The sequence below is a fragment of the Thamnophis sirtalis genome, unplaced genomic scaffold (genome assembly GCF_051295495.1).
Source record: "Thamnophis sirtalis isolate CommonGarterSnake01/CBP01778 unplaced genomic scaffold, rThaSir2_p1.2 scaffold_12, whole genome shotgun sequence".
In the NCBI taxonomy this organism is placed as follows: domain Eukaryota; kingdom Metazoa; phylum Chordata; class Lepidosauria; order Squamata; family Natricidae; genus Thamnophis; species Thamnophis sirtalis.
The window spans coordinates 12,149,419-12,169,726 of record NW_028261392.1 but is presented as its reverse complement, the minus strand read 5'-3'; the positions used below and the strand labels follow the sequence as shown (position 1 = coordinate 12,169,726).

Genomic DNA, 20,308 nt, shown 5'->3' with positions numbered 1-20,308 from the left:
ACTGAATCTAGGGGAGAGAGAGAGAGAAAAGACGGACACTTCCAGCCAAATAAATCAGCTTGCCATATGTCAGATTTATTTCCCATCAAACATAATTAATTAGGACGACAGGATTGCTTATACTCTTGGGGAATTAAAAGCAAAGATGTCTTTTCTTCTTCTTTTTTTTTTCAAAGTTAATCTTAAATTAGGCCTAACTGGAATCCCGCTTGATAAGATAATGCGAGGGAGGTTCAGTCCTGCTGGGTGGGAAGTGGGAGAAAAGGCTGTTTGGGAGGACAGCATATCTTGCAGCTAAAAGCAACAATTGCAAACCAGTTATCGAATTCACCGCAAGACAGGAGAGGGTACGTTTTCAAATGGAAAACTTGGGGTGGGTGGGGAATCTGGGCTGTGAGCTAACGCCTCCGTGTCCCTCTTAGTTGAAGAGAAATATTTTGTTCGCTTGCTGGTTAGTCTCTAGAGCAGGGAACTTCCTTTATCAAGAACTAGCTGATAACCTGCATTAGAATGTATGACATCCAGATGTCACACTGTTCACAAATTGATTTGATACATTTATAAAAAATAAAAAAAAACTTGAAAAGGAAAAAAAAATCACCGCCGCATTTTGCACAGACTTTTGCAAGTTGTAGCAAAGCCAGGAGGCGAGGAAAGGCATTAAGTATCTCACCGATCCTGCTCCAAATTGTAAGAGATCAGCAGAGTTTATGTGCATGTTTATTTATCCAATTCAGCTTTAGGTTGTCGTGATTCTTCCCAAAAGGCGACAGGGTTAGCTTTCACTGCCAATAACTTTATACAAATGAAATTGTTGTAGAATTTTCATAGATTAGACAATCCAGTGCCCGGATCTACCTAGCAATTAACAGAAGTCAGCATGGCTGAGTATTAGTCAGGCTAATCTTATCTCCTCTGTTGATCAGCCACCTTTCTTAATAGATTGTTAATGCTGCAGACACACTACATTATGTCTTCACCAAAGCATTTGACAAAGTGCCCTATGACATGCTTATTAGCAAGCCAATTAAGTGTGGGTGGGAGGCATGCAAGCGCGCGCACACAACCGGCTTAAAAACTGTGCTCATCTAGGGCTCCTCATGAAACCAAAGAGGGACATCAAGGCTGTCACAAAACTCACTTATGGCCTACTCGCTCTTCCGTATCTTTTTTAATCTTGGCTGAAAAGGCGGAAAGAAGAATTATGAGGTTGAAGAAGACACCGAGTCTAGATAAGACAGCTAATGCCTAAGAAGACAGAAAGGGGAAAACAAAAATCAAATGAGGTAAGAGAACTGGATTGAAATTAATAGAATAATATTTAACTTCTGTGTTAAATTGTCTGCAACTTTCCTTTGGCTCTCAATCTGACAACCACATCTTTAATTTTTTGATTGAGCAGGGAGTTGGCTTTGGGACTGATGAATTATTGAGGTAGTAGGTGTGGCAGAATATGGAAGACAACTTCAGGTGTGGATGGCAACAGGTTTCCTACTACTACTGCTAAACTACCATCTGGAAATATAGATTTTTTTTCCAACCTTGGTTAATGTTCCATTGGTGGAGACAAGACCACAAAGGAGAAAAAGAAAGAATCTTAATGAGTATAAAAATTCAAATCAGACATCCCTTCCACCAAATGTATAAAAATATGTATGTTTCAGTATTTATGACAGCCTAGAAATATCGAAGAATAAAAGGAGCGATGAATAGTTTCGGCTTTTGCTGAAAATGGCCTCCTATGGATGGAACGGGGTGATATTCTCTCTAGCTTCTCTTAATTTCTTCTACACATCTACTCTGTCCTTTTGTTTCTTCCAACCTCGTTATGCCAAAGCCACAACTCTCTAAGCCAGAATGACTTTGAAAAGACAAAAAGTTGATCTGGAACTTTGATTTCTTGCTTTGTTGAAGTTTTAATTCGAAGGGCGCAGATATTGAGTTCATCTGTTTTTAAGTGCCGAGATAACTTGACTTTGGATGGTCAGGATGCGCCTTGATTTCAAGGACGTAGGCATACTTTCTCTCCCTTGTTAAAGGTAAAGGTTCCCTTGCACATGCGTGATAGTTGTCTCTGGCTCTAGAGGGCATTGCTCATCTCCGTTCTAAGCCAAAGAGCCAGCACTGTCCGAAGATGTCTCCGTGGTCATGTGGCCAACATGACTAAATGCTGAAGGCACATGGAATGCTGTTACCCTCCCACCAAAGTGGTCCCTATTTTTTCTACTTACATTTTTTACGTGCTTTCGAACTGCTAGGTTGGCAGAAGATGGGACAAGTAACGGGAACTCACTCCGTTGTGCAGCAATAGGGATTCGAACCACTGAACTGCTGACCTGATTGACAAGCTCAGTGTCTTAGCCACGGAGCTACCGTGTCCCTTCTCCCTTGTTAAAGCTCCTCAAATTCCCTTGGGGTTTTTTTGGGGGGTAGGAGGGGAACTGATGTGGAAGCTGACATCACCTTTACCTTTGCTTCAACCGTCTTTTGGCTGTTGTAGGGACATTGGCACCGTATCCATAGGAAAACAGCACTCTTTCTGCCTCATCCTCATTCTCAACTAGAAAAATACAAAAAAAACAGGCCATCAGAAAACCACTTTTAAGAGGAGGAACCCCCAGCATCTCTGGATAACATGGCGGGGCTGGGTAGATCAATGGGACTTCATTTAAGGTCAGTGGAACTGATGATCCATTTGCTTGATTTTATTTTTCTTTACACGAGACTCTATAAACGCTGGCTAAAAAGTGCAGTCAAAACAGGAAAAGGAAGTTAGCAAAAGGGGGAAGAACAAATACAACGTCGAATCAAACTTTACCATTGGCAGCCTATAAATTCACAATCAATGGGAAGTCATGGCAGCATGACTGATTGTTCTCTCTTTATCTCTTAATGATTTCCTGGAGGCATTTTTATAAGCCATCCATCATCCGTCCTTTGTGCATTTCAGGATGGCTTGGAATAAGCGAGAAAAAGCATAAAAATCTAAGTTCCTCCTTGCCCATTTCCTTTCGTACTGATATCCCTTGGCCTGGTTCACCTTCCTTAGGAATCCTTCACACTGCAATTCTGACTTTGCTTTGGGGCAAGCTACTGCCACTCTGAAAGAGTCACACAAGGGCTTCCATGCCAGTGAATAGGAAAAAAAAATGTTGTGCCTCTTCCTCTTCCCTTATTGACTTAGGAACCCACACGCACACCCATGGAGACATACATACACAAACTCCTAACCACAAACGTGTTATGTGACCCAGAGGGCTGGAGCAGGCTGGGAAAGGATCTAATTCTCTTTGTTCTTTCAGGATGGAGAGATGGTTTAGGTGCCATGCAAGTCTCAATTACTTCTCCTTTGGCAGCAGCCACTTTCTTTGAAATAACTTCCTCAAGAGAGGAGTCTGCAACTGGCAAAGGTTGTCCTTCAACGGCAGTGAGCATGAGAGAAATCTGGCTTTCCCCCCAATATATTTACTTATTAAATTTATTGACGGCCCATCTCACCACTGGGTAGCTCTGAGTGGCTATATAACAGGATCAGCAACCCATGGCTCTGGAGCCGCATGTGGCTCTTTCATCACTCTTCTGTGGCTCCCTGTCGCTGGTTGGCTCCACAATTGATAGGGCTTTCAGTTAGGACAGGTAGAAGAAAAAGGATGCCGGGCTAGGAGGAGACTCTATGGTGGGGTAACCGGACTTCTGGTTGGCAGAATAAAAAGGACACTGTACTAGGAGGAGACTCTATAGTGGGGAAACCGGAGTTCAGATCAGCTGCAGAATTGAATGGGGGGCTTCGGGTTAGAACCTTTGTGCCTCTTTCAGTGTTTAAGGTTGCTGACCCCTGCTATATAACAACAGAACAGAATAACAGAATTGGAAAGAACCTTAGAGGTCTTCTAGTCCCTGATCAAGCAGGAGACCTTAGATCAGGGATGTCAAGCTTGATTTCATTGAGGGCTGTATCAAGGCTGTGTTTGACCTCAGGAGGCTGGGCTGGGCGTGTGGCCAGGGTGGGCATGGCCAGCTCAACCTCACTCCTGGGCGTGTGGCCAGGGTGGGCATGGCCAGCTCAACCTCAGGGGCGCCTCTGGTGGCCTTTGAGTTTAACACCCCTGCCCTAAATCATTTCACAGAAGTGCTGTCCCGTTCTTCTTAAAAACTTCCAGTGATGGAGCACCCACAACTTCTGAAGGCAAGTCATTTCGCTGGGTTGATTGTTCTCACTGTCACTGGCTTTCTCCCTTAGTTCTAGGTTGCTTCCCTCCTTGATTAGTTTCCATCCATTGCTTCTTGTCCTGCCCTCAGGTGCTTTGGAGAATAGCTTCACCCCACTCTTCTTTATGGCAACCCCTGAGATATTGGAACACTGCTATCATGTCACCCCTAGCCCTTCTTTTCGCTAGACTTGACGTACCCAATTCCTGCAACCCTTCTTCATATGTTTTATATATTTTTGTTTGTATATTTTATATGTTTTCATGTAAAGTTTGAACTACCAAGAAGGATCCAGGACCTGAGCAAAAACTGCTGGAATCAGTCCTGATTCAGAGACACATCGGAAGGATAGGGTGACTTTGTTTCTCACCCTACAGGTGAGAAGTAAAAAACCAAACCATCCCAGAAAATTCACCTGAATGATTAAGAGTTGAACATCTTGGGCTTCTTTATTCATTTTTGTCATGCAGTGCTGTCACTGCTCTTACATTGCTTCTGGACCCTTTTCGTCAAAGGCTGCTTTGCTTTCCAGACAAAATGGATCGGGAGGCCCTTCAGACAGTCACTCACGCCCTTGTGACCTCAAGACTGGATTATTGTAATGAGCTCTACATGGGGCTGCCCTTGAAGAGTGTTCGAAGACTTCAGTTAGTCCAGAACGCAGCCGCGCGAGCGATTGTGGGTGCACCCAGGTACACCCAGGTATACCCATGTCACACCTATCCTCCGTGAGCTGCACTGGCTACCCATTAGTCTCCGAATCCGCTTCAAGGTGCTGGTCGCTACCTATAAAGCCCTACATGGCATCGGACCTGGGTACCTGAGAGACCGCCTCCTGCCAATTACCTCCCATAGACCGATTAGATCTCACAGGTTAGGTCTCCTCCGGATTCCATCCGCCAGCCAATGTCGGCTGGTGACCCCCCGGGGGAGAGCCTTCTCTGTTGCAGCTCCAGCCCTCTGGAATGATCTCCCTGTCGAGATCCGGACCCTTACGACCCTCCCGGCTTTCCTCAAAGCCACCAAGTCCTGGCTGCTCCAGAAGGCCGGGGGGCCTGTGAAACATCCAGCCCCACGGAAATTGTGAATGTTGTGGTTTCGTTTTTAAAGTGTTGTCTTTATCTAGTCTTCCCCCTTCCCTTGTCTATTGTGAGCCGCCCGGAGTCCTTCGGGAGTGGGCGGCATACAAGACAAATAAATACAAATACAAAATAAGGGCTTCCTCCCATTCCCACAACTGGAGATGCAAGTTGCTTCCCTTTGAAAAGTTGTGTACATGAATGGGTGGGTGTCTGTGTGACAAATGCAAGTTGCTTCTCTTTGAAAAGTTGTGTTCGTCTGTGTGCATGTGTGTGTGAGAGAGAGAGAGGAGAGAAAGAAGAGAGAAAGGAAGATAGTGAAAGACAGAAAGAGACAGAAAGAGAAAAAAGAAGAAAGAAAAACAAAGAGAGAAAGTGAAAGAGAGAGAGAGATGCAAGTTGTTTCCCTTTGAAAAGTTATGTGCATGTTAAAGTGTTTCTGTGTGCGTGAAAGAGAGAGCGAGAGTAGAGAAAGAGAGAGAAAGGAAGATAAAAAAGACAGAAAGAGAAAAAAGAAAAAAGAAAGAGATAAAGAGGGAGAAAAACAAAGAGAGAAAGAGAAAGTGAAAGAGAGAGAGAGATGCAAGTTGCTTCCCTTTGAAAAGTTATGTGCATGTTAAAGTGTTTCTGTGTGCGTGAGAGAGAGAGAGAGAGAGAGAGAGAGAGAGAGAGAGAGAGAGAGAGAAAGAGAAAGGAAAAAAGACAGAAAGAGAAAAAAGAAAGAGATAAAGAGGGAGAAAAACAAAGAGAGAAAGAGAAAGTGAAAGAGAGAGAGATGCAAGTTGCTTCCCTTTGAAAAGTTGTATGCATGTGAGTGAGTGTGTGCATGAGAGAGAGAGAGACAGAGAGAGAGAGAGAGAGGGAGGGAGGGAGGGGAGGGGTTAGAAAAGAGCAACCCAGCACCATTTTGCCCTGGGAGTGCGTGTTCTTATTCTTCCTGGCAGCCTGTGCAAAAGCATAATTATGCACAGTAAAGAGGATAATCATCACAAGTACAAAATGTACAGGACAAAATATCTTTTTGGCAACCGTCCCTTTGATTTGAAAGCGTGCATCGAAAGATGGGACCTGGGTAGAAGAAGAGCATAAATACACAGCTGATTCTGATAAGCTTCCTGAGAAGTAAAAAAAAAGAAAAAAAGAAAAGAAAAGAGCCAACGGAATGAATATTGAAACCATTGACATTATTATATTTATGAGTATTTTGAAACACAAAAGGTTAGCTTTCCTCACATGCAGGACTCTAACGTGGGACTCTAAGAACATGCGAAGAAATAAATGACTGTCACGGCGGCGAGCATTGGAAGGAAATGGAAATGTTGCAGCAATTAAGGAATCTCTTGGAACTGGAGTGCATTCAAACAATTGCCCAAGGAGATTAATTAGTTACCCCATTTTATAAACGAGGGCGGAGGCTGATGAAGTGATTTTTCAACCCGAAGCCAGACAGTGAAGTCATAGCTTTGCCAGGCCCTTCGTTTACCCATCTACGTTGCTCCAGTCCAACCTGGGGATGACTTCATACGTACGCCCACCACTTGCATGGCCCAGGTCACGACCCACACACCCGCTCTAGTCATAGAGATACCTACATTTTCAGAGGGTTTGCTGGGATGGAAATAAAACTTCATTGCTGCTTTGAAACCCAAGCAATCCTTCTGTCGGGAAAGAGTCAGCACCAACTTTGCCTGTAAGGCAGTGATGGTGAATCTTTTCAGCACTGAGTGCTCAAACCGTAACGGGCCAGCATGTGTGCGGAACCTGAAGACCAGCTGGCCAGCACCAGAATGCTGTTTTTTGGGCATTTTCACGCCGCTTTTTGGGCTGTTTTGGGACCGTTTTTAGCCCCCAAATGGCCCTGAAAACAGCCTGAAAATGGCCCCAAAATGGCTTGAAAACAGCCTGGAAAAGCGTGGAAAAGAGCTACCAAAAATGGCCTGTTTTTTGGCCATTTTTCAGGCTATTTTCCAGCACTCCGGTGCCCGCAAAGACCAGTTGGTGATAGTGCTTGTGCCCAAGCATGCCATAGGTTCACCATCATGGCTGTAAAAGGTCCCAACCTCAATTCCAGGAAACTCTACATGAAGCCCCTCCAGGAACTGGTGCTGCTCATTTAAAGGCCCAGATCAGGGACAATAACAGTTTGAAGGTACCTTGCAGGTCATCTAGTCCAGTGGTCCCCAATCCCCGGTCCGTGGACCGGTGCCGGGCCGTGGAGTACCTGGCACCGGGCCGCGCAGCGGCCGGGGGCCATGATCGCTGCAGCGGCCGGGGGCCATGATCGCTGCAGCGCAAAGGCTCCTGGGCCGTGCGCAAAAGCTCCTGGGCCGTGCACAAAGGCTCCAGGGAAGAGAGCCCCGCGCTGGTACGCACGTGATATATAAACAATCAATGTGTTGTCGCGAACAACGCCCCCCCCACCCCTGCGCGCGCTCAGCGGGCCACGGTAAAATTATCAAAGGCTGACTGGTCCGTGGCGATAAAAAGGTTGGGGACCACTGTAGTCAAACCCCCGCTCTCGCAGAACACCTATACAACCAGCAAAGTCCATCTGGGGAAGCCAGATTTGCTTAACCACTGGGCTGCTCACTTATCCGCTGCAGCAATTCGCTTAACAACGGTGGCATAAAAAGGTAGTTAAAGTGGGACAAAACTCACTTAACAAACGAAACTCACTTATGAACAGAAATTTGGGGCTCAATTGTGGCTGTGAGCCGAGCTCTACCTGTCCAGCAATTTTGGGAAGGTTTTCTAAAAAGCCGCCAGTTCCATGCCCCCAAATTAAATGCTTGAGAATATAAGAAAGCTTCTCAAGGCAAGAAAATTGACAAGTGTATCAATGTTAGGATTATCTCTTTGTTTATCAGGCAGATGAGCTTTCCTATTAGCTGCAGGCAGAAATGAGGGGGAAAAAACAACAATGGTAAGTAGGCGATCTGAATTTGTACATTCCGTGAATACCCTTTCCGTGACGTTATTTATTGGTAAGTGAATAATCCCTACAGAGGATCAGGAGAGATACCCCATGGGGATGCTAAATGCTAAAATAAAAGATGCCTTTGGCATCAATCTGCTTGCAGTCAACCTCTTTCAGGTCAAAAGCAGGACAGGTGAGTGAGAGATTTGCTCATTTCCCCAGTTTTGCAGGCCCGAATGAGAAATCCGAAGAGCTTAGTAACAACGGAACACTCTAAAAGTCTGTAGCGATTCTCAGTCATACAAGTCGTAGTTGTTGTTTTTTTAGCTATGCAATTTGGGATGGACACCCTTCGAATGGTGTGGGAGTAGGAATGGATTTCCAGAGGAGAAAAAATAATATTGCAGACTACAGGAACCATTAAGCACTACTCAGATAAACACAGATAAACCTCCAAGTGACCTCAATGACTCTATAAAAGGATGCAAGTGACCAGCTGTCTGCAAGGAGTATAAATCCTTCCATTCCCCACCATCCAGTCAGAGCTGAAGAAGCTTCTTGGGTGAGAATTGAAAGGTCTTCAAAAGGAAAAACAAGAAAGTCCAGCTGCCTCCTGAAAAAGCACCTTTGGGAACAACCATGACCTGGATGACTGAGAATCTCTAGAGAATTTTAGCTATACAATTCGGGATGAACATCCTTTGAATGGTGCGGGAGTAGGAATGGATTTCCAGAGGAGAATCTTTCTTCTGGTCAACAAGACACAATCAAAACGCAAAAGAACTGTCAATGGAATACAGTCCACAAACTCCACTCATGGGATTTCACTACAAGCTCTTAGATTTGTCGCTGGACAAATAAAATCAGGTTTGGACTTGCCATTACCATCATTCTGAAGGACACAGGTAGGCATCCCTGGTCTCCATATCCTTTGGGATGCTTTTCTGATGTACCCATAACTCCCTCCCCTTTTCCCAGAATCCCCTCTGCCAAATCTTACTCAGGAAAGATGAACAACATTTATATCAATGACCATATCCAAAAAGAAAGAAAAGAAAGAAACTGTATCACTTTATATCTAAACTCTGAAATAACTAAGAAGGATCATTTAATTTTAGGTTGGTAATGAAAACATTCTGCTGACAAACAAATCAAATTCAGAGAACACCAAGGATTAAATGAATGAAATGTTTACTTTTGTGTAATCTTTTAAGGGTATCCATTATAACCTGATTTGAGTTTATGGAATTCATTCGAAAACATCCATCTGTCCGTCCATCCATCCATCGAGGCATCCATCTCAACCTCTTGCTACTATTTTAGAACAAATTGGAGACTTTAAATTAAATGAGTGGAATCTCCATGTTCTGATAAGTCCATGAATTAGACAACAGGCGATAAATGAAGTTGGTGCATAGACCCAGGGCAATGACTCCCTACAAGTAGTACCAGATATATCTTTCCATCCTATTTATTCGGGGCGGTATGCACAGGAGAGGAATTCCGTGCATAACACACACAAATATGCACACCTATCCCGGTCTAAGAAGTGCTGATACTGCTCACAGCAACAGACAATTCTGTTGCTGATAGAGAAAATCCTTTCGTTAAAATTTACTGCCATCAGAGACACTGTTGTAGAATTCAGCACTTCTGGTTTTCTTTTCTTTTTTTTGCTGCAACAACTTTCACAGTAAACTTTCCAAAAGATTGTCATGGAGCGAGATAACAGATTGAAAAAAAGAGCAAGAGCTGACATGCCTGGGGAATCAGGCTTTTTTTTTTAAGAGAGAGAAAAATGAAGAGAGTGAGAGAAATGAAGAGAAAGAGAGATTTGTTAGAAAACAACAACACATCATCATTTTGCCCTGGTAGGAGAGAGGGAAAGGGGGAGGGAGGGAGGGAGAGAGCGAGAAAGAGAGAGAGAAAGAGAGAGAGAGAGAGAGAGAGGGAGAGAGAGAGAGAGAGAGAGAACACAGTAATTTTAGGAGATATTCAAAAGGCGATATATATTCAAGCTGCTAATTAAGGTGTAATAAAATACATATTTATGCTAATTCATTGTATACAGCTGCATGTTGAATGGGTACTCAACATTCCTGGATTTATAACGAAACCAATCTCATTAGCGGCCATTAGATTGTAAATAAATTCCAAGACGGAATCATAAAGGAGAATTCGGAAGGACTTACGCTCTGCCGTTTGCATTATTATCTCATCGAGTTCTTTTTCCAGTTTTTCGTACGTGTCAAGCCTGGCTTGGTACTCAGAATTTTGTGCCTGAAGTTCCGAGATCTTTTTCTCGCTCAATCCTTGAAGACTGTAAAATTCTTTCGTTAATACCTAAGAATTTTTTTTTATTTTTTTTTAAGAAAAGGAAGTTAGTTAAGAGAGCAATAAATCATCGGGGAAATAAAAGAAATGCTCAATTCAAATATTTGCAAGCTTAGGTCAAGTCCTTTTTTAACTTTAAAGTTGGCTTAAAGTTGGTCTTGGGCTGTGTTAAAAAGCATGATTCGGTATAAATGCCAGTTCTCCGGGAGCAGAATAAAGTTGTACAAAGAGTCTTATTTTTTCTTCCACCACTCCCTCCTCCCCGCAACTGTTTGTTTAGGGGCTGCAAAAGTTAAAATTTGCAAAGAATAGGAACACGATTGTCCTCGGTATGGGTGCTGCGTCCAACTGAGCCATGAAAACTACTGTATCTTACAAAGATCTAGGCAGGCCAAGAAGCAAAAGATTTGATCCAGGAGGATTAATGGCTTTATAAATTGAATTAGCAGGCGAGTGGAGAAATGGAGAGATGTAAACATGCTTTCTGAAATGGAGGACTGTTTAACCAGGACAGAGAAAAGTGAAATTTGATAAGGGATGAAATATACTGTTTGATGTTCAAATGAAGTATGGGTAGTCCTTGATTTACGACCACAAGTGCTTCCCCCCCCCCCCCAAAGAAGCCACTGGATTTTCTGGTTTTTCTTTGAAGATGTTTAGCTTCTCATCCAAGAAGCTTCTTCAGTTCTGACTGCTCTTCCCCACCATCCACTCAAGAGCTGAAGAAGCTTCTTGGGTGAGAAGCAAAATGCCTTCACAGAAAAACCAGGAAGCCCAATTGCCTCTTGAAAAAAGCAGCTCTGGGACAACCGTGTCCTGGATGACGGAGAATCTCCATAGAGGCCGATATTTCTCTTGATAAGCTGCTACCTGAATTTCCCCACCTCCTATTTTACGAGCTTTCTTGCCACCATTGTTAAGTGAATCACTGCAGCGGTAAAATTAGTAACAGGCGGTCGTTAAGTGAACCTGGCTTTTCCCCATTGAGTTCGCTTGTCGGCCAGTTGCAAAATGTGATCATTACAGCCTTGGGGCACTGCAACCGTCCATAAACAGCATCCAAATTTTTGTTCACGTGACCGTGGGGAATGCTGTGTACGTTCGAAAAACGGTTGGTAAGTCACTTTTTCCAGTGCTTGTTGTAACTTCAAATGGTCACTAAGTGAACTGTTGTAACCTGCCCTGCTGGCCACTGGTGGGCCACAACATACTGTAAGTGTCCTTGGTGAGAGTCCATCAAAACCCGCTGTCAGGCCTGCAATTATATCCCTTTTAGAATTTTGGCCTGCCACACTTTCTCTTATTTCATTATGCTGTTTCATTAGTATAGTTGATGGGAGGGGGGAATAGACAGGAGTAGGATTGTGGAATGTGTTATTGTCATTCTCTTCTAAAAGACCAAAGTCATCTTTTGTCTCCGCCCCTTCGCACCTGATCGGAAGCAGCTGGGTGTGGATGCCAGCATGGAAGAAGATTGGACCATGTGATGGATTGTGGGTGTGGGGACAAGATCATGAACTTTTAACTGGGTGGGATTCTGATGTAATTTCCAGAATTGGGATTAATGCAGATGTGCTAAGATGTCTGATTTATTAAATTGGAACTTTAAGGATCGTTTTGCCTTGGACTCTGATTTAATTCTACAATACTTGGAACGCTGACACCCGCTTTCTTATGTACCTCTAGTTTCCGCTGATACTTTTCGCACTCCAGCTGACACTGAGAGAGGTTCCTGGAGGTCTCTTCCTGGATCAGCTGCACTCGTTCACTCTCAAAAGATTTGAGTTTGCTCTGGTGGAGAAGTTCGGCCACTTTGTTTTCAGTGCTGAGCTGCAGTTGCCGATATCTAAAGCCAAAGCAAAGCAAAAATGTGGCAACAGCAAAACCAAAACCAAAACCGTCTGCAGAGATCCTCAGTCATCTCAAGTTATGGTTGTCCCAAAGGTGCTTTTTCAGGAAAAAGAAAAGCTGCTTTTCCCCCCAAAGGAACACCCCCCCCCCCAAGATCCCGAAAAAGCTCCTTTGGGAACAACCATGACCTGGATGACTGAGAATCTCTAGAGAATTTTAGCTATACAATTCGGGATGAACATCCTTTGAATGGTGCGGAAGTAGGAATGGATTTCCAGAGGAGAATCTTTCTTCTGGTCAACAAGACACAATCAAAACACAAAAGAACTGTCAATGGAATACAGTCCACAAACTCCACTCATGGGATTTCACTACAAGCTCTTAGATTTGTCGCTGGACAAATAAAACCAGATTTGGACTTGACAACACCATCATTCTGAAGGACACAGGTCCCTGGTCTCCATATCCTTTGGGATGCTTTTCTGATGTACCCGTAACTCCCTCCTCTTTTCCCAGAATCCCCTCTGCTAAATCTTACTCAGGAATGGAACTGAGATGACTGAGAACCTCTACAGACCTTTAGCTATACAATTTGGGATGGACATCCTTGGAATGGTGCGGGGGCAGGAATGGATTTCCGGAGAAAAAAATTGTGGACTTCCGGAACCATGAAACACTACTCAGGTGACCCTAAGGACAGAGGTAAACCTCCAAGTGCTTCAACGACCCTCTAAAAGGAATATAAATTCTTCCATTCCTCACTCTCCTGTCACAGCTGAAGAAGCCTCTTGGATGAGAAGCGAAACGTCCTCAAAAGAGAAACAAGGAAGTCCAGTTGCCTCCTGAAAGGGCACCTTTGGGACAAAACCAAGAAACCAACGAAAGTGATTCAAGTTCTTGCTAAATATTTGGTTCACTTTCTGTCTGATAATGAAGCACACACAGTATTCTGCATTTGGCTTCAGTGAAGTCTGTCTGTCTGTCTTTCTGTCTCTCTCTCTCTCTTTAAGCGATGCAAGGCTTACACCTCTGTTTAAAGCTGTTTAAATCCCGATGGGAGATTTTCCCTCTCCTCTGTAGTAATATTTTATTCATCACCTCTACCTTGAAAAAAAAAACACGAATTCTTTCTGATGCATTCAACTGAATTTAGCAACCAATACTTAAAACCGAAAGAGCAAACAACATACAAAATGAACTCATTTGCATCAAAATGGCAACAGAGGAATGTAATTTGAAATCTTATTAACGGAGGCGCTCCTAATCTAGTAGTACTGCAGATCCCACCGAAAAGGCATGTAAATAATTTAGATGGTGCGGAACTGCAGTCATAAACTAAAAAGAATATTGTGGTCTATTAAAATACAAATAGCACATTTGTTAAAATCAGCAAAATAAAATAAAAACGACTCTTTATTCAGGGTTAACCCTTGGCAGGAGCACAAAATGTGTGTGTCATCTTTTTAAAAAGAAACGTCTTGTTTTCTGGAGCACACATGGATGGGGGTTTAAAATGGGCCAAATGTGGTTTTCTTGGAGCAGAGTTGCTGTTGCTTAAAGAAATGAATTAGTAGTGCACTAAGACACACATGTGGCATCTTTAACTTATTTCCACTCCTGACCCAGGACTGAAGTTAGGTTGAAAAGAAAGGCTAACCAGCAAGATCCAAGGCTTTACAAACATACCAGCTAAATAGTACATAGTAAGCTTAATAATAACAAGCTTCTCTTTAAAATGTAATAATTTAATAGTGGGTTTCTCTCTAAAATGTAATATTCCGACATACAGATAGTCCTTGACTTAGACCCCAATGAAGTCCAAAATTTCCATTGCTAAATGCTAAGCAAGATACCGTATTTTCCGGAGTATAAGACACACACACACACACACATACCCGCCAAAGAGAGTGAACATTTGAGTGGATCTTATACTCCAAATGTAGCCCTGCTCACCCGCCGGCCCCCACCTGTTGGCCTCCGCGCATCGCATTTTAGATCTGTTCCAGGGTGCAGGGATTGCCACAGACCATTGCCCGCTACGCGGCTTGCGTTTTTGGCCTCTGCACCTCGTGTTTTTAACCTCTGAAACAGGGGTGAAATCCAGCAGGTTCTGACAGGTTCTGGAGAACCGGTAGCGGAAATTTTGAGTAGTTCGGAGAACCAGCAAATGCCACTCTAGCAGAGTGGGGTGGGAACGGAGATTTTGCAGTATCCTTCCCCTGCCACCAAGCCACACCATGCCCACCAACCCACGTCCACAGAAACAGTAGTAAAAAAATATGAATTTCACCACTGCTCTGAACACTCCATTTGAGACCCATTCAAGGCTGCGGGGATCCCCAGAGCACATCGCCGCCTATCACCGCCTCCGCGCATTGCGTTTTCGGCCTCTGCACATCGCATTTTAGGACTCCACATGCTCCATTTTTGGCCTCTTTGCGTTGCATTTTCGGGTGGGGGTAGGCAGCGATGTGCTTTTACGATCCCCGGAACCTTCAAATGAGTCTCCAACCAAGCATTTGGAGGCGCGGAGGCCAAAATTGCAACCCAGAACAGTTGCTGCCTTGTCTGACCACTTCCGTGCTTCGCCTCCTTTACTCAAGGGAGCTCCCTGCAACAATCAGCTGTGCTTTTGAAGCTGCGTATCAGCCCCAATGAGGCGCATGCGCGCTCGCAACCAGCGAACTGATGTGCTGAAGTTGACCAGGCTGTTTGCTAAGGACGTGAGCTAGTAGGCAGAGGCAGAATTTTTCCCCCTCATTTTCCTCCCCAAAAACTAAGGTGCGTCTTATATTCCAAAAAATACGGCAGTTATTAAATGATTTTTTGGGTCCTATTTTATGACCTTTCTTGCCACAGCTGTTAAGGAAATCCCTGGAGCTGTTAAGGTAGTAACAGGGTTATTGGGCTTATCCGATATGGAAAAAAGCCACAAAAAAAAAGGAAACTTGTCAAAATGAAGAAAGCTGAATGGCTCATGCCCAAATTAAGCCCCTCCTTATCACAATTTTCACTGGAAAAGCCTTTGGGGAGCTTTGGCTGGGAAACGTAACTGCCGCATGAAAGCAAATTCTGTATTTTTCGGCAGCTGGGCTGAAGAGATCTCCTCCGCTCAGCAATTGCTACTAAAGCTCCGCAGGAATCCCAAATATGCATTTCAAGAAATTCAGTTCGGCTCTCCCATTATTCTAAACAATGGAATGCAACAGTGAGCAATAAAATGGACAGAGGATATCTCAGCAATTAGTCATTTATTAAGACCAAAGCAAATAAAACACTTACGCTACTTGAGCTATAAGTGGATATATAACTCTGTATATATTTATGGGCTTCGTAACATATATTTAAGCGTTATAGCTCGCTGTATTTTCAGAGGCTGTGTATAGAAATAAGAGGTTTTTTTTTTTTTTTTTTTTTAAAGGTTTTGTAACTATTTAGACAAAAGACAACATGATCTTTATGTTTCCCCTACAGCAGCCCAATTCTGTATATCGTATATTCCTTTCTCAAAGACATTTATGGTTTCCTTGTGTAAGCTTTCACTTTCTCTCTGACGCCTCGGCCCATAATTCCCTTCACTCTCAAAGAATAGAATAGAATAGAATAGGGTAGGGTAGAGAAAGGAAGAGGAGAGAAGTAGGGTACGGTAGAGTAGGGAATAGAATAGAGTAGGGTAGGATAAGGTAGGGTAAGGTAAGGTAGGGCAGGGAATGGAGTAGGGTAGGGTAAGAAAGGGAATAGAAGTAGGGTAGGGTAGGGAATAGAATAGAGTAGGGTAGGGTAGGATAGGGTAAGGAAGGGAATAGAAGTAGGGTAGGGTAGGGAATAGACTAGAGTAGGGTAGGGTAGGGAATAGAATAGGGTAGGATAAGGTAAGGTAGAGTAGGGAATGGAATAGGGTAGGGTAGGGTAAGGAAGGGAATATAATAGAAGTAGGGTAGGGAATAGAATAGAGTAGGGTAGGATAAGGTAAGGTAGGGTAGGGAATGGAATGGAATAGGGTAGGGTAGGGTAAGGAAGGGAATAGAATAGAAGTAGGGTAGGGAGGGAATAGAATAGAGTAGGGTAGAGTAGGAAGGGAAGAGAATAGAATAGGGATAGAATAGGGAAGGTAATAGAATGGAATAGGAATAGAAATTAGAATAGAATAGAATAGAATAACAGAGTTGAAAGACACCTTCTAGTCTTCTAGTCCAACCCCTTCTTAGGTAGGAAAAGGGTGACTCATGGCTGATCAACATCCAAACCATGATTATATCTATGCCTAAGTCTTGGAAATGCTTCATCCCATTTCAAGAACAGCTGCCTAGAACTTGCCTTTTCATCCTAGTTTGAGATATGCTGGGTATCACAATAGAACTGCTATTCAAGGAATGCCAGTTAAAATCAAATTAGAACAGAGAGCCAGTTTGGTCTCTCGGTTAAAGCACCAACCTAGAAACTGTGAGTTTAGGCTGGTCAGTCTCTCTCTAGACCAACCCAGAGTATAGGATTATCTGTTGTGGGGAAAATTGAAGGAGGAAGGACTATTAGGTATGTTTTCTGCCTTCAGTTATTTATTAAAAATAAATATATAGATGGGATTTTTTAAAAAATTGCAAACCCTAATGTGCCCGAGGAACTCCTTACGCAATCCTTGGTAACTCTGAGCCTTTCTTCAATTCTGTGAATGCATTTGTGGAAGAATCCTTGATTTCACATGATAAGAAGGTTGGGGGGGGGGGGGCGAGATGGTCAAGTGTGAGTGCGCTTGTGTCACAGGGTGGAGTTCAAACAGAACGAGGAAGAGGAAGAGTCCTGATCATCAAAATGCCTCCCATCAACTGTCCCTCCCTCTCAGATGTCCAGTGCAGAAAGTGTTTCCAGATGAAGATAAAGAAGGGAGGAAAGGAAAGAAGGAGGAAGGGAGGGAAGAAGGAAGGGAGGAGAAAGGTGAGGGAGGAAGGAAAGGAAAGAAGGGCAAATAGACAGGTTTTATAGGGAGAGAGGGAGAAAGAAAGGAAGGAAGGAAATGGTCCACCTGAAGATGCTGCATGGTCTCAATTGTTCACTTCACAGCTTGGATAGATACATCTCTTTTCCTGAATCTACCTCTTCTCACAGTATCGGGGACCTTAGTCAAGTCAGAAGCATCAGGGAGAACAAAAGTAGCTGATGGCTTCATAAAAAGTGATGTAACAGACAGGCTCCCCCTACAGAAGTCAACCTGGCTCACAAACTATGGCTGTTCAGGAAGCTGGTCTGAAAGATTTTGTCTAAAGTCCCATGTTTCATAGTCTTTTATCTGACAGAATAGAATTGTTGCTGAGACTTTGAATTCAGGACTGCACAAGGTGGTTACTCGACAGAGTGACACTGCTGGACACCCCACACGCCTCTGTAACACAATCCCACCCAAGTGTGACCCAGGATTCATCTAGCAATCTTCTCATCTGCAAAGGTCTGGCTCAATTTCCTGCCTTGGCAGGGGGTTGGACTAGAAGGCCTCCAAGGTCCCTTCCAACTCTGTTATTCTATTCTATTCTATTCTATTCTATTCTGACATACGCAACACCTCTTGTGCATCTTTTCTACTGGAGTTACTCAGGAAGTTCAAACTGCCCAAAGAGCTGCTGGCTCTGTTCTACAGAGGAATTATTGAGCCTGTCATCTGCACCTCTATAACTGCCTGGTTTGGCTCTGCAACCAAACAAGACAGATATAGACTTCAGAGGATCATCAGAACTGCAGAAAAAACAATTGCTACCAACCTGCCTTCCACTGAGGATCTGTACACTGCACTAGTCAAAAAGAAGGCTGTGAAAATAACTACAGACCCCTCACAACCTGGACATAAATTGTTTCAATTTCTACCCTCAAAACTACACTATACAACACTGCACACCAGAACAACTAGACGCAAGGACAGTTTTTCTTCGAATGCCATCACTCTGCTAAACAACCAATTCCCACAACACTGTCATATTACCTACTAAGACTATATTACTATTATTCTTCTCTTCCTTCCTAGTACCTATCTCTTCCCACTTATGACTATAACCGTGTTGCTTGTATCTTTAAAATTTATATTGTTTTATTTGTTTCCTAGTATAATTTGATTGCTTATTAGTAACCTATGACTTTCATTAAGTGTTGTATCTTACGATTCTTGATGAATATATTCTGTTTTATTTCTCTTTATGTTCACTGAGAGCATATGCACCAAAGACAGATTCCTTGTGTGTCCAATCACATTTGGTCAATAAAGTATTCTATTCTATTCTATTCTATTCATCAAAGACCCTACTCCGAGATGAGGTCAAGACCAACTTTGGGTAGCCTTGTAAGAACCTTTCCTGGCTTAGGAACCTAAAAGTAAGCCGGGAAGATAGCAAAAAGACAAAGAAATCAGCCAGCCTCAACTATTCATATTAACTTGTATCTAAGAGATGCTCCTTTTGCTATGCCAGTAAACAGGAATCTGATTCAGCTCTGAGACATTACTGAATCCAAGAAAAGATTCAACTGTGTTCAAGTGGTAGCTGTGATTTATTCCTGTAATGGGTGGACAGAAAAACCTAATGAACTTCCTATGTCTGGACCACAATTCCCTTGATGGGTTGTATGGAATGGTTCAAATATCCAGAGGTCACCCTGTGGCCTATTTTTGCTCATAGTTTTTAGATTTTGGGTGCTGATAATATCTGAAGCATGGTGAAAAGCACATGCTAGAGGACTGGAAGCTATTTAGAAAGTAAATAGAAAGTACTTTTCATGAAAACCCATTAAACTCACATGAACCGAGTATCAGTAATCAGAAGTGATATTCCCTGGCAATCCCTACTAAAAAGCCAATTGTTGCTTAAAAATGTTGATGGCACCCAGATGTTGAGAGCACACTGCAGGCAAAACAACAGGAACATCTGGATTGTAACTGAATCGACATCAATCAATGGAACAATACCGAATTCTCAAACCTAAACGGAACGTACAGCACATTTTAGGTGGGTAAATCCAACCTTGTAGTTAAAGCCAGTGAAATCTGGCCACGTTCGTTTCATTAAAAAAAAAAAAATCAAAAGATACTTGTCCCTTAATCCTCATCCAATTTTTAAAAGTTTAGCTGCATCTTTTTTGAACTGGGTGTGGATTGGAAGGATAAAAATATATATTATAATAATAATAATTTCCATAAAACGGTCTGTGCCACTTAAGGCAGGTGGGACAGAAAGTGTACTACACAAATTCTCTCATGTTTTTGCCTGCTGATTAAAATCACTTCCAGTCTTTCACATGAAATGACCATATTTCTGGGTATTCTTCCCTCTTCCTTTAAAGCAGTGGCCCCCAACCTTTGGGGATACCGGGGACCGGTTCTGTAGAGAAAGTTTTTTCTGTGAATTGATGAGGGGGGCACGGTTTTGCGTGCTGCCCGTATCCCACGTTTAGGCACATGGGGCTTCGTTTGTTTGCGTGGCCAAGTTTACTGGTGTACTGGACGCCATCAAAGGTCCGTGGTATGCCAGAAACTGCCAGTCATCTGCCTGGCGATTGGGGAACCCTGCCTTAAAGAACACCCATTGAAAGGGCCCTACTGGATAATTAACCCAATTCTGACCATAACTTTTAAGATAGTGGCGAACACTGCATCAAGCCTGCCGGAATCTGGCGCAAGTTTAATCAGAGCAAGAGCTGATGTTAAGCTAGCCACAGGTTTTGTGGTATACTGCGGCCCAAGGAAAGTACTGTTGAAGCGTTCCTGTAAGAGTCAATGGTATGAGCCACGATGGCGCAGTGGCTAGAGTACAGTATTGCAGGCTACTTTTGCTGCCTGCCGGCTGCCTGCAATTTAATCTCCTTTCCCATGTCCAGCTCTTCGCCCTTCCAGCCAAGGAAGGCACTTTCTCTTACACATTGTTGTTGTTGTTGTTAATTGCGA

The 20,308-nt window shown here is 43.3% G+C and overlaps 1 protein-coding gene across 1 annotated transcript in view; it reads right to left on the bottom strand.

Annotated features, from left to right (window-relative positions):
* PIBF1 (progesterone immunomodulatory binding factor 1) overlaps positions 1-20,308 on the bottom strand; it is a 105,473-nt gene that overhangs the window by 27,769 nt on the left and 57,396 nt on the right. Inside the window, exons 11-13 of the mRNA XM_087726312.1 lie at positions 12,220-12,385; positions 10,398-10,548; positions 2,470-2,560 (exon numbers count right to left, since the gene is read on the bottom strand). Coding sequence (XP_087582438.1) covers positions 2,470-2,560; positions 10,398-10,548; positions 12,220-12,385 — 408 coding nt within the window. The remainder of the gene's footprint in view (positions 1-2,469; positions 2,561-10,397; positions 10,549-12,219; positions 12,386-20,308) is intronic.